The sequence below is a fragment of the Anolis sagrei genome, chromosome Y (assembly GCF_037176765.1).
Source record: "Anolis sagrei isolate rAnoSag1 chromosome Y, rAnoSag1.mat, whole genome shotgun sequence".
NCBI lineage: Eukaryota > Metazoa > Chordata > Lepidosauria > Squamata > Dactyloidae > Anolis > Anolis sagrei.
The window spans coordinates 80,160,441-80,174,337 of record NC_090035.1 but is presented as its reverse complement, the minus strand read 5'-3'; the positions used below and the strand labels follow the sequence as shown (position 1 = coordinate 80,174,337).

The 13,897-nt window shown below is 45.7% G+C and overlaps 1 protein-coding gene across 1 annotated transcript; it reads right to left on the bottom strand.

Annotated features, from left to right (window-relative positions):
• Nucleotides 1-1,362: 1,362 nt before the first annotated feature.
• LOC132780530 (kelch-like protein 6) lies at nt 1,363-13,363 on the bottom strand. Its single transcript, XM_067462440.1, has 4 exons — nt 13,279-13,363; nt 11,531-11,609; nt 5,633-5,860; nt 1,363-2,872 (listed from the first exon to the last, which is right to left on the bottom strand). The coding sequence occupies exons 1-4, from the start codon at nt 13,361-13,363 to the stop codon at nt 1,363-1,365; spliced, it is 1,902 nt and encodes a 633-aa protein (XP_067318541.1).
• Between the last annotated feature and the right edge of the window lie 534 nt (nt 13,364-13,897).

Genomic DNA, 13,897 nt, shown 5'->3' with positions numbered 1-13,897 from the left:
TGCCCCACAGATCCCCCCCTTTATGACTTACTTTACATCCTGGTGCAGTTGGGTGGAGAATGGGGGGGAGGATGGACCACAGGTGGGATTTGCAGTACCTTCACCTGATTCAGCTCCCACAGACCACTGCGACATCCACAAATGACAGACCTGGACCAAACTTGGCCCACAGATCCCCCCTACATGACCTGCTTTACATTCTGGTGCGGTTGGGTAATGGGGTGAGGATGGACCACAGATGGGATTTGCAGTACCTTCACCTGATTCAGCTCCCACAGACCACTGCGACATCCACAAATGACGGACCTGGACCAAACTTGGCACACAGACCCCCCATGGAGGATGGACCCCGGGCGATGCAATTTGAAGAACCTTCACTCACTTCCAGAGACCAATGCAACCCCCACAAATGACGGACCTGGACCAAACTTGGTCCACAGATCCCCCCCCCCTTCATGACCTACTTTATATCCTGGTGCAGTTGGGGGGGGGGAGGGATGGACCACAGATGGGATATGCAGTACCTTCACCTGATTCAGCTTCCACAGACCACTGCGACATCCACAAATGACGGACCTGGACCAAACTTGTCACACAGACCCCCCATGGAGGATGGACCCCGGGCGATGCAATTTGAAGTACCTTCACTCACTTCCAGAGACCACTGCGACACCCACAAATGACAGACCTGGACCAAACTTGGCCCACAGATCCCCCCTCCATGACCTACTTTACACCCTGGTGCGGTTGGGTAGTGGGGGGAGGATGGACCACAGATGGGATTTGCAGTACCTTCACCTGATTCAGCTCCCACAGACCTCTGCGACATCCACAAATGACGGACCTGAACCAAACCTGGCCCACAGACCCCCCCCCCCCATGGAGGATGGACCCAGGGTGATGCAATTTGAAGTACCTTCACTCACTTCCAGAGACCACTGCAACACCCACCAATGACAGACCTGGTGCAGTTGGGGGGGGGGGGGGAATGGACCACAGATGTACCTTCATCTGATTCAGCTCCCACAGACCACTGCAACACCCACAAATGACAGACCTGGACCAAACTTGGCTCACAGATCCTCCCTTCATGACCTACTTTACAGCCTGGTATGGTTGGGGGGGGGGGGGGGGAGGGCCTGAGGCTGTTAGGTATGGTGGGAGTTGAAGTCCAAACATCTGGAGGGCCAAAGTTTGCCCATGCCTGGTGTAGACGCACCAAAAATGTTGAATGCAGAAACACAAAAAGGAGGCAGAACATGACAGAGGGACATCATATGCTTTTAATGGATCCAGGGCTAAGAGGAGTGCGGATGAAAATACACCTTCCCTTTTTTGGGCGGGGAGGAATTTCAGTATCTCTCATGGGGAAGCTTGACTTGGGAAGCCAGGGCAGTTGTCTTCTGGTCCGCCTTTGGAAGGAGCCTTCAACCCAACAGCCACCCGTTTGACGGGTGCACCTTGAATAAGAGCCGCCAGGTTGGGCCTCACCACCTTTAAGGTCACACATTTCAGCACCCTTCGCACCACGGTGCCTTGGCCAGAGAGCGCCTCCGGATACTGCGTCCAAGCCGCCTCTCCAGGTTGCCAATGGTAAATGGCGTCATGGGTCCTGGAGGTACAGACACCTCCCATGACGTAGACTCTGCCGTGGAAGCAAGTGGCGCCTGCAAAGGCCAGAGGCAACGGCAGTGGTGGGATGGTGACCTCTTTGCTGATCACCCCATCTTCGTGCATGAAGAAGCATTTCGGGGTGCAAGGCAGGAGTTGGCTGAAGCGCCGGTTTGGGTATGGTGGAGTGACCTTTTTGGAGAAGAAGCCCCCGATGACGCAGATGCCGGTCTCCATCGTCACGGCGGAGGCGCCGTGGAGGCTGAAATCGAGTGGCACTTGTGTCCAGGTGTCCAAGGCGATGTCGTAGACCAAGATGCCTTGGTAAAGCACTTCGTCGGAATCGGCATCCCCGCCGATTAAATACAGCTTGGCTTTGAAGGCGGCCGAGGCGGAGAAGCGTAACACAATGGGCAAGCTGGCAATGGAGGTCCACGTTTGGTGGACGACGTCAAAGCTTTCCGCAGTGGCTAAGGGTCCGGTGTCATTCCACCCACTCAACGCAAAGTGCTTTTGTTTGCAAGTTAGGAATATATGGACGGAACGAGGGGTCGACATGGATGGGAGCTGGACCCAATGGTCTGCCAGGGAGTCGTATTCGTGGAGGGCGCTGGAATACGTGGCATCGGGGTGTTTTCCGCCTGAAATGTACAATTTATGCTCCAAGACGGAACATCCCGGAAGAGCCACCAACTCTAAATGGGGCAACTTTGTCCTCGAGCCCGTAATTGGGTTCAAACACTCCACGTAGCAGTCCATGTCTTCGTTGGCGGAGAGGATGTCCCTCAAACGTGGGACTTTGATGCACACGATCCGTTCCTGGAACATCCCTCTCCGGAGGCCTCCGCTCCGTTGCAACCTTCCAGCACCATCAAGGTCTTCCCAATCCAGCTCTGTGGGGTGGTCAAGCGTGGCCAAGAAGGCGTGGATTTCAGACATTTCTGCATCGGTCAGCAAAGGCCAACGTATGTGTTGGAGAAGTGTCCGGAGTGCCACTAACCGTTGGGAAGGTGCAACATTCACCCAACACTGAACGGCTCGGAAGACCTCGATTTCGGAGCTTGTGTTGAGTTGGTCGGAAGAGATGAGGCCACTCACGGCGCCGGGATCAAGATGCTGGAAGTCCCGGTGCTTTGGGACCAATTCAAAGTGGAGGCCCAGGTAGCGCAAGGTGCCGCGCAACAAGGTGGTGTTGTTGTGATCCCGAGCAAGTGCATAAAAGCGGAGGCAGTTCTCCTCGGAGACCTGATCTAGGAGATATCTGCCAGGGGTTCAATGGAGAGAAGAGGGCATCGTGAGAAAGAGGGCAGCTGGCGCTCCAGGGTGAAGCTATCTCTTTCTCGGACGCAGGAGGATGTTGCACTCTGACCTGAATTCACCTTTGTACCACACAAGAGTCCAGTATTACTAACTAAACAGTTTATTGAAGAAAGCAAATATAAAAAAGGCAAAAGAGCAAAAGGCAATACAAAAAAGCAAGGTCCCAAAAATCAACAGGAAAAAGGCTATTAAAAGGCCATAGTCCATATATCAGAGTTCTGTTCAAAAATGACAAGGTACATGGAAAATCAGGAATCAAAACATAAGCATAAATCCATAACCAGGAACACTGTTGCAATCCAGAGCAGGAAACGAGGCCCTAAGATAACTATCCACCACACTTGACTGTGAAAAACAATCCTTTTTTATTGAAGAAAAATGGTTACAGAATAAAGGTAAAATGCAAGTCAAAAGCCACAGCAAAATCAGCAAACATGAATTTAAATGGACAAAAACAAAACCCAAAGCCATACTGTAAAATACTGGAACCTGTTAGCAATCCACTAACCATACTTGATATCCTAGAAATCTTTCAAGACAATGGCCAGGAAAACCGGGAGAACTGCCAAGGTCTTCATCAATCTGAAACGATGCCTGAAATGAGAAAGTCAGCCCGGCAGAAGGCACTTCAAGCCAAAGAATTGGTTCCGTGAACCGCCCCTCTGCTTTGAAGCCATTGTTTGTATTTCTCTTAATCGGGAAGACCTTCGCAAGCTGAGTGATTTACTTCTGTCTTGCCAGATCTGGCCCCTTCTGTTCTCATTAGAGTTACCAGGTGCAGAAGGGAGTGAAAGGTCATGGCTTTCCTCTGAAACATTCTCATGAACATTGGTACTTTCATTTTCCAAATCTACAGAAGTTTCTTCCTCACTAATTTCAGGAGCATTGGCATTTTCCAAATCTACAGAAGTTTCTTCCTTACTAATTTTAGGAGCATTGGCATCAAGAGGTACATTTTCATTAGCATCAGTAAATATATTTTCATTAGCATCAGGAGGATCAGGTTCAAGTTCAAACTCAGGCTGAACCCCAACACACACAGGAACTTGTTCCAAAACATGAATCCATGAACACAAGCACAAAACTTTCCCAAAGAACTTAAACATAGACTTGAATGTGGAACAAGACCAAGGTGTACACAGTATCGCAGTGTTGCCTGCTCTGACCCTTCTAGTAAACAACAGTTTAATTTAAGGACCACAAAGCCATGAAGTCATGCCTTTGACACCTGCTCTGTTGGGTCCAGGATTTCTCACACTGTTGTTTCAAGGATTTCTCACCGAGTGTCATGTATCATGTTCTGCAGTTGGTGGTGGTTGGTGATGGTAGGCCTAGCAGTTGGTGATGGAAGGGTTAATGTAAGTGTTAGTTCTAAAGGGTTGAATAATCTGTAAGTAAGAGTTCATGGGTGAAAGCAATATTGCATTCAAAGCACCCCTGACAGGCTAGATGGCCATCTGTCAGGGGTGCTTTGAATGCAATAGTCCTGCTTCTTGGCAGGGGGTTGGACTGAATGACCCATGAGGTCTCTTCCAACTCTATGATTCTATAAGGGTGGAGGTATGCAAGAGATAGGTTGCAGGTGGGTGTTTCTGGATATAAGGAGCTAGCCTTGGGACTGATCTTCGGGAGAAAAGTATTTGTTTTATTTTGGTGGTAGATGCTGCTGGTTTTCCCCCAGGTTTGTGGATTTTCAGTATCTTGACGTGTCTCCTGTATTCTTGGAACCTTGAGTCTCTGGACTGGCTTTGGACTACAGTATCCCTGGACTTTGCTCACTGAACTCTCGGCGTTTGACCACTGGACTGGACCTTTTGACTACGGTGTTATCTTGAACCAGCAATAGTGTTTGCTGTCAGTTTTTGTTTTATATTTTGTGGCTGAGTGCTATCTTTATGTTTTTGGACTATTAAAACACCAAGCATGTGGACAATTTCAACAGAAAGGAGGAAACCATGAAAATGAACAAAATCTGACCACCAGTATTAAAAAAAACTCTAAAATTACAACAGCAAAACAACAGAAGGAAAACAATCAGGGACATCTAATCACCTCTCAACAAAACTTTGCTCCAGGCACTGTCGGACCATCAAATGCTAATCAAGGTGGTCAGTTGAAACATTCACACCTAGCTCCAGCAGACAAGAGTCCTTTGTCCCACCCTGGTCATTCCACAGATATATAAACCCTTTTTCCTAGTTCCAACAGACCTCACTACCTCTGAGCATGCTTGCCATAGATGCAGGCAGAACGTCAGGAGAGAATGCCTCTAGACCATGGCCATATAGCCCGAAAAAACCTACAACAACCCAGAGATTGAAATACTCAGTCTTTCTCTTCCTGTGTGAATCTCGCCATGAATATCTCTCTGTGTGTGAATCCCTGAGAATCGTTTCTAAGTACCAAATCTGATTGTGGATCGTACAGCGGTAAACAGTGCAACCGTGAAGATTAAACCCTCCTGATATATTTTTTGGATGAAAAACTGAATTTGTGAGTGTGTGGAGAAGGTCAGACGTTGCAGTTGTACTCTGCTGACAAGCTGATTAACTAACCAAAACGTTGTTTCTGTGAATGGACATCTCTAGGTTTTGCTTGCCTCTGTGGCATGTGCTTGTCCAAGGTGTGTCAATTCCAGGGAGGTCGTGATTGGAAAACTATAAGTCACTTCATGAACCTATCCTGCGACATCTCGCTCTACCTGCTGATGAGGTTCAAGGCGGGCAGGAGTTGGAGCCGGCTGGCTGCAGTGAAGAGCTCCTCGGCGGTTTCGGGACTGAGGGTCATCTCTCCCGAATAGAGGTAGGTGAGCAGGTTTTGGAGGATGGAAGGGTCCAAGCCTTGGAGGAGGACCTCTCCGTCCCTAGATTCCTTGAAGTCGCTGGTGAACACCGCCTGGAAGTATGGGCTGACGGAGGCCAGCAGTGCCCTGTGAGGAGGACAGAGATCATGGAGTCACATGTCTTACTGTGTTTCATAGAATCATACAGTTGGAAGGACCATCCAGTCCAACCCTGTCTGCCGGGCAGGAAGACAACATCAAAGCCCTCCCAAAAGATGGCCATTCCACCTCTGTTTATAGAATCCTAGAGTTGGAAGGGATCCCCAAGGGCCATCCACTCCAACCCCCTTCTGCCAAGCAGGAAGACACCATCAAAACCCTCCCAGAAGATGGCGATCCAGCCTGTTTCTACACTCCAGGCCTGGAAACACCTATGCAGAGGCGGCCCTAGGTAATTTTCAATGGTAAGGAAACAGTATTTTGGTGCTTCCCCCCCCTCCCAACCAATCACTGATATATATTTTCTGTTCGTCGTGGGAGTTCTGTGTGCCATATTTGGTTCAATTCCATCATTGGTGGAGTTCAGAATGCTCTTTGATTGTAGGTGAACTATATATCCCAGTAACTACAACTCACATATGTCAAGGTCTATATTCCAGCACAAACACAAAACGATCTATGCGTAATGTCAAAGTGTATTATCAAAAAAACATATATTCTATTTACCAAAATCCCCAGCACATAGCTCAATTCAGTGGTACACAGAAATCAAAAGGAGCAACCACTCTCAAACGTAACAGTTCTGGGTCTGGATAGGGATTCCACTGTATATAGGCTTCAGGGATACATTCAATGAGAAAAGTCATATAAGCAAAGTAAGCATTGAGTCATGAGGCTATGTGTAAACTGAAGACAATAATGAAGACGGAGCACTTGTTGAGACTCAGCGTTTGTCTCATGCTCCTACTACTAGTAGTAGAAGGAAACGTGGTTTAGAGAATGATGAAGCTCAGCAGCAGCTGAAAAGGATTAGAGACTTGTTCTTAGAGACTACGGATGAGGAGGATTTTGAGGGTTTTACTCGCGAGGAAATGGAGCTGGAAGATTACAGAGGTGTAAAGAGAGTAGCCAGCAGCTCAAATAGTGATGTGGGATCTGTTGCTAAACGCCTGAGAGATGTAGCGGATTGTGGGGAGTTCGACAGCGAAGAGGAAGAGCTGGACTGGACTAAAGTTCAGGAAGTAATGGATGTGATTAATGCTCCCACATCTAGCGATGAATTCCAGGGTTTTAATGATAATTGGGTTGCAGATAATACTTTGCAGGATGGAGCCCGAAGTGCTGACTGGCAACAATGGCGCAGCCTGGATTCACCTGAGGAGTTAGACCCAGCTGAAAGTAACTCCAGCGATTCTGATGAGATTTAAGCAGCAGCGTGGGGACAGACTAATCGCAGAGTTCAAAGTGTCGCATGCTGTGTGCCTTGTGTTTAACTCCTGCCCTGAGCTCTTGTTGCAGCTTCGTGTTTCCTGATCGTGTGAACAACCCTGCTGGATCCAGACTCGGGAGTCTTCCTTGCCTTGACCCTCGGACTGCCTGACAACGCCCCTGCTTAATCCTGGAAACTTCGTTGGACCGCTCCTCATGCGGATTGCTGTTTGCTGTTTAAAACGGACTAAGTTTTCCTGCTGAATCCAAGCTGCCTGCTTTTGTTTAAGACTGACTTTTCTTTCCTCAGCCAAGACTGACTGAGACCAGTTTGTTTACATTCCTGCTGACCGCAAGCCTCCTTTGTTTACTTCTCCGAATTGAAGAGTCTCCTTTTGTTTTGTTAATAGACATTAAACACCTTCCTTTAACTCCTACAGTGCCGTTTGTTTTGCTGCTTGGTCTGGGTCTTGACAGCACTACTCTCAAAACAATCTTCATGGAAAAGATCCAACTCAAGTCCAGTGAAAAATGGAGCACTGCTTCTCAAAATAAGTCTTCAAAGGAAAGTCCCAATGGCATTCAACAGGGGTGCCCGGGTATTTTTGTACCCTGTTTCGGGGAAAGCAATCCCCTTCCTCAGGAGTTGATAAATTCAGCAACTCTAGACTCAAAACATAACATCACATAGAGTAACAAGTATTTTCCAGCACAATTACAGTAGTAAAGATAATGGATACAACAAACATATAACATATACTCACATCATGCCAGGTAGCTTATACACAAAGTGACTCTCCTTGAAGTAAATTCACACTGCGAGAAATTCTGAAGGGTCACCCACAGGTTTAAAAAGAGTAATTCGAAACTTAAAGGAAACAGCTAAAATTAAGTGACTCGTTAAGTCCTTGAGGGGAAAGGGTTTTCAACTTAAAGATCCAGAACATTTCCCTTTGGGATAATAGTTCTTCCAAATCCATATGGGGTTTTGGTGTGATGCATTCCAGAGCACAAAATTTGAGAGAATTGGATGAATGTTTGTATTGTGTAAAGTGTGAATATAGAAGGGACTCCATAGATAAACATTTTATTCTAGATTTATGTTCAGAAATTCTAATTCTCAGAGGTCTGGTTGTTTTTCCAATATACCACAAACCACAGTCACATGTTAGAAGGTAGATAAGATTACTGCTGTTACAAGTGGAAAAATGTTTGAGCGTGGTGCCCACTTTGTTCCTATAGTTGTGTACCTCCTTAGTTTTCCATGATTGTGGACAACATTTACAGTGTCCACAGGGGTAATGGCCTCTCAAAGTGCTTTTAGGTGTAGTAGTAGACGTGGTTAAATCTGTATGAATTAACAAGTCTCTTATATTTTTAGTACGCCTATTACCAAAAATGGGTGGTTTTTGGCAACCTGGAATATCTCATTGAATGTATCCCTGAAGCCTATATACAGTGGAATCCCTATCCAGACCCAGAACTGTTACGTTTGAGAGCGGTTGCTCCTTTTGATTTCTCTGTACCACTGAATTGAGCTATGTGCTGGGGATTTTGGTAAATAGAATATTATATGGGTTTTTTTGATAATACATTTTGACATTACGCATCGATTGATTTGTGTTTGTGCTGATAAATTACAAGTACTCTGGGATATTGTGTAGAAGGTCTATATTCCCCCAAGAGCGCCTCAAGAGCGCCCCTGGGCAAAATCAACTATACTGCAAATGCTTACTTTGCGTAATGGTTGAGCCACCCCTGCACCTATGACCACTGCACCACAGAAGTTACCAAGAATATAAGCAAAAAGTTTATTGTAAAAACATAAAAGCGTATTAAAAATCAGGATTAAGAAAGGAAGATATACAAGCATTTCGCTTGCTCTTATAACCACAGCAGTCTTTCTCTGGGGATGATTTGTCAGGTGCAACATTTAATGAGGATGAACTAGACTTTTGTAAAGGGAGGCATTGTTCTCAAGCTCACAGAAGGTCAATTCATCTGCAGGAGAAGAGAGATAAGAAACCATTATCTGGTTGCATCAACGTTGACGAGACTAAAGTGAAACTTTCCCTGGTATCAATATAAAGCCTTTCCTGGCCCCTGAATCGAAAGGAAAGCATTTCACTTGTCCTTACAACCAGAAAAGGATTTTTTCTTAATGAATTCAATGAATTGACCTTCATTGAGCCTGAGAACTATGCCTCCCTTTACAAAAGTCTAGTTGATCTGCATTAAATTCTGCACCTGACAAATCATCCTCTGAGAAAGACTGCTGTGACCCGTTCCCAGGAATTTGACCGTGGGCATTTGCAGGAAAAACACTCCATTCATCAGACAATTCAGGCCTCTCTCCTGGGCTCGGAACAGGCCCAGTAAAACCCTCATCCTCATTGCCAACAGACACAAGCCCAGAAGAACCCTGTAATGACTCTTACCTAATAGGCCAGAGTAGAAGTCTGGGAAGACAGTAGGGCAAACCTCCATTTTGAGAGTGTCTGCCAGGAAAGCAGCCATCTTGAGGGTGGATAGTTAGAAGATGGGAGGAATTGGAGGTCTCCTGGAATTGGCTAGAGCAGAGGAGGAGGAGCCAAGCCTTAGGAGGGAAAAGATTTCAGCTTCAGAGAGAGAAGAGAGTGGGCTGGGATTTGGAAACTGGAGGAAGAAGTGGTTTTGAGACTGAGAGAGAGCGTTTGTGTCAGGCAGGGCTGAATAATTGGCAAGAAAGGTCAAGCAGCATCCTGATTACTAGTGGGAGACAACACAAGGGAGGTGCTCTCTAGTTTGAGTAAGTTAGGTGTAAAAGATTCTGGTGAGAGTTAGCTAATTGCTCAGAAGACAGCCTGGGTTAGGTTAGTCAAGAACTCATTGCTATTTCGCTGAAGTAGAGTGAGGGTTTTTTTTTTTGTAGCGAGTAGCTATATCTGTGTGATTAGCTCTGTTTGTAACCAAGAAACTCTTTTTAAGCAACCATTAAGACAATGTGCTATAGTAACAAGTTAAGCGTTTGTGCCTCTCAAAAGAAGTCAGTTGTCTGTTTGTTTGTTTTTTTATAAATAAATCTTTTCTCTGTTTGACTTTGAAGAAGCCTCTATCGTTACTCATTCCATCGGTAATCCTTGAGTAGAATTTCCAGTCAGTTTAACATCCTAATACCACAGAAAGGTCTCTTATCCAAACAGTCATTTTAGGAGCTAAGGGGAGAGTTATGTTGGCAGAGAAGGAAAAAGGTTACCTCAGAAACTCATTTGTGAAATCCCTAGACCAGTGGTTCTCAACCGTCCTAATGCCACGACCCCTTAATACGCTTCCTCATGTTATGATGACCCCCCAACCATAAAATTAGTTTCATTGCTACTTCATAACTGGCATTTTACTGCTGTTATGAATCGTAATGTAAATATCTGATAGGCAGGATGTATTTTCATTCACTGGACCACATTTGGCACAAATACCCAATACACCCAAATTTTAATACTGGTGGGATTGGGGGAGGGTATTGATTTTGTCCTGTGGGAATTGTAGTTGTTGGGATTTATAGTTCACCTACAATCAAAGAGCATCCCGAACTCCACGAACAATGGAATTGAGTCAAACTTGGCACACAGAACTCCCATGACCAACAGAAAATACTGGAAGGGTTTGGTGGGCATTGACCTTGAGTTTTGGAGTTGTAGTTCACCTATATCCAGAGAGCACTGTGGACTCAAACAATGATGGATCTGGACCAAACTTGGCACAATATGCCCAAATGTGAACACTGATGGAGTTTGGGGAAAATAGATATTGACATTTGGGAGTTGTAGTTGCTGGGATTTATAGTTCACCTACAATCAAAGAGCATTCTGAACCCTACCAACAATTGAATTGGGCCAAACTTCCCACACAGAACTGTGTTTTCTGATGGTCTTTGGCGACCCTTCCGATACCCCCTGGCGACCTCTCCAGGGGTCCTGACCCCCCCGGTTGAGAAACACTGCCCTAGACATCTTGGGTGGTGGCAGCATTAAACCAAAAGAAGACTGGTGTTCACTATACCATTACACACATCTAACATCATCTCGCTACCATAATACAGATCAGCTGGGGCTTGATTCCTCCATACTATTGTCCAGTGGAGCGATATTACATATAATCCTTTACAGTGGTGTTCAGCTGTGGGATATATTATAGTATATCGTTTGATCCTTTATATTGGGGTCCAGTGGCATGATACACATTGATATTTGGTGTTAGATCATAAGGGAGATTCCCCTTCTTTCGTTATAGTGGTGGCAAGCGGCGAGATTCATAATAAGATATAATACACTTTTTGTTATAAACCCTAATCCCCATTGACATCTGACACAATCACCGGCTGAACTACAACACTGGTGGACTTTGACCCACCTGTTGCAAGGAAACCTCTTCCCTCCGGCGACCAAGGTGGCATTGCAGAGCTCCTGGGCCTGGCGCAGTTGTTTGAGACCTGATTGGAAATAATAAAAAGGCAGCAAAGTTCCTAATAAATCCTCTCTGGACACCTCAAAGGGAAGAGCCACTCTATTAGGAGGCATCCTTTGCAGAAGGATTCCTAGTAATGTATTGTCGAAGGCTTTCCTGGCCGGAATCACTTGGTTGTTGTAGGTTTTTTCGGGCTATATGGCCATGTTCTAGAGGCATTCTCTCCTGACGTTTCGCCTGCATCTATGGCAAGCATCCTCAGAGGTAGTGAGGTCTGTTAGAACTATGAAAATAGGTTTATATATCTGTGGAATTGCATTTTTATTTATATAGATATGTACGCACACATATACACATTTTAATATACTTTTCTCCATATTTCCAGACCTTACCATACCGAGTCCAGCCTGGAGAGGCGAACCAAGCGCAAAGGAATCCACAAACTGCCTTCTTTTTGCCCTGAAAACTACAAATCCCATGTAAGCTGCCCTGAGTCCCCCCCAAAAGTTTGCTCCAGGCACTGTCAGGCCATTATATGCTAATCAAGGTGGTCAGTTGAAACATTCACACCTAGCTCCAGCAGACAAGAGTCCTTTGTCCCAGCCTGGTCATTCCACAGATATATAAACCCTTTTTCCTAGTTCCAATAGACCTCACTACCTCTGAGGATGCTTGCCATAGATGCAGGCGAAACGTCAGGAGAGAATGCCTCTAGAACATGGCCATATAGCCCGAAAAATCCTACAACAACCCATTCCTCAGATATATAAACCCTTTTTCCTGGTTCCAACAGACCTCACAACCTCAGAGGATGCTTGCCATAGATGCAGTTTGCTCTGAAAACTACAAATCCCATGTAAGCTGCCCCGAGTCCCCCCCAAAAGTTTGCTCCAGGCACTGTCAGGCCATCAAATGCTAATCAAGGTGGTCAGTTGAAACATTCACACCTAGCTCCAGCAGACAAGAGTCCTTTGTCCCAGCCTAGTCATTCCACAGATATATAAACCCTTTTTCCTAGTTCCAACAGACCTCACTATCTCTGAGGACGCTTGCCATAGATGCAGGCGAAACGTCAGGAGAGAATGCCTCTAGAACATGGCTCTATAGCTTGAAAAAACCAACAACAACCCATTCCTCAGATATATAAACCCTTTTTCCTGGTTCCAACAGACCTCACAACCTCAGAGGATGCTTGCCATAGATGCAGTTTGCTCTGAAAACTACAAGTCTCCCCCAAAAGTTTGCTCCAGGCACTGTCAGGCCATCAAATGCTAATCAAGGTGGTCAGTTGAAAGATTCACACCTAGCTCCAGCAGACAAGAGTCCTTTGTCCCAGCCTGGTCATTCCACAGATATATAAACCCTTTTTCCTAGTTCCAATAGACCTCACTACCTCTGAGGATGCTTGCCATAGATGCAGGCGAAATGTCAGGAGAGAATGCCTCTAGAACATGGCCATATAGCCCGAAAAACCTACAACAACCCATTCCTAGTAATCCCAGGAAAAATAAATAAGGACTGGATCCCTTTCCCCTTCTTTCTACAACTTAAACTATTTCTGCAGTATTTGAAATACGCTGAGTACAAAGTGGAAAAGCGGAAGGAAACGGGACATTTCAAACGCGGCTGGAAAACTGGGACGTAAGAGGATGAATGGGGGCTGTCCTTGGAAGGTCAGCTGAGCCCAAGCCCACCTTGGCTAAAACAAGACTTCAGAGAGACCGATGTCTTCGCCTCACCGTCCTTCTCACTGCTTTCCGCAAAACTGGGTGAATCCATGAGCTTCAAGTTTCCTTGGAAGAAGCCTCTCTCTCTTGGCCACTGGATGTTTTTCAACTGGTCCCAAAGGCATCCCAATTTAGCCCTCCTCCCCAAGGCCCCCCTTGCAGCAAAGGGCCCCAGTTGACCAAGGCAAGCATCATCAATGGTCACTATGACACTCTCAGCCATTTTTTAGGCTGAAAAAGCCTCCTTCAGCTGATACTCAAGTCAAGGTTATTTATTGTTTTGCTCTGCTATTATTATAATTTTATTACATTTATGATTTTACTCTATTTTACCTTATTTATTATTATTACATTTACATTATTTACACATTATTATTATTATGGCGGTTCTGTGTGGGAGGTTTGGCCCAATTCTATCGTTGGTGGGGTTCAGAATGCTCTTTGATTGTAGGTGAACTACAAATCCCAGTAACTACAACTCCCAAATGTCAAGATTCTATTTTCCCTCAAACTCCATCAGTGTTCACATTTGGGCATATTGAGTATTTGTGTAGAGTTTGCTCCAGATGCATCATTGTTTGAGGCC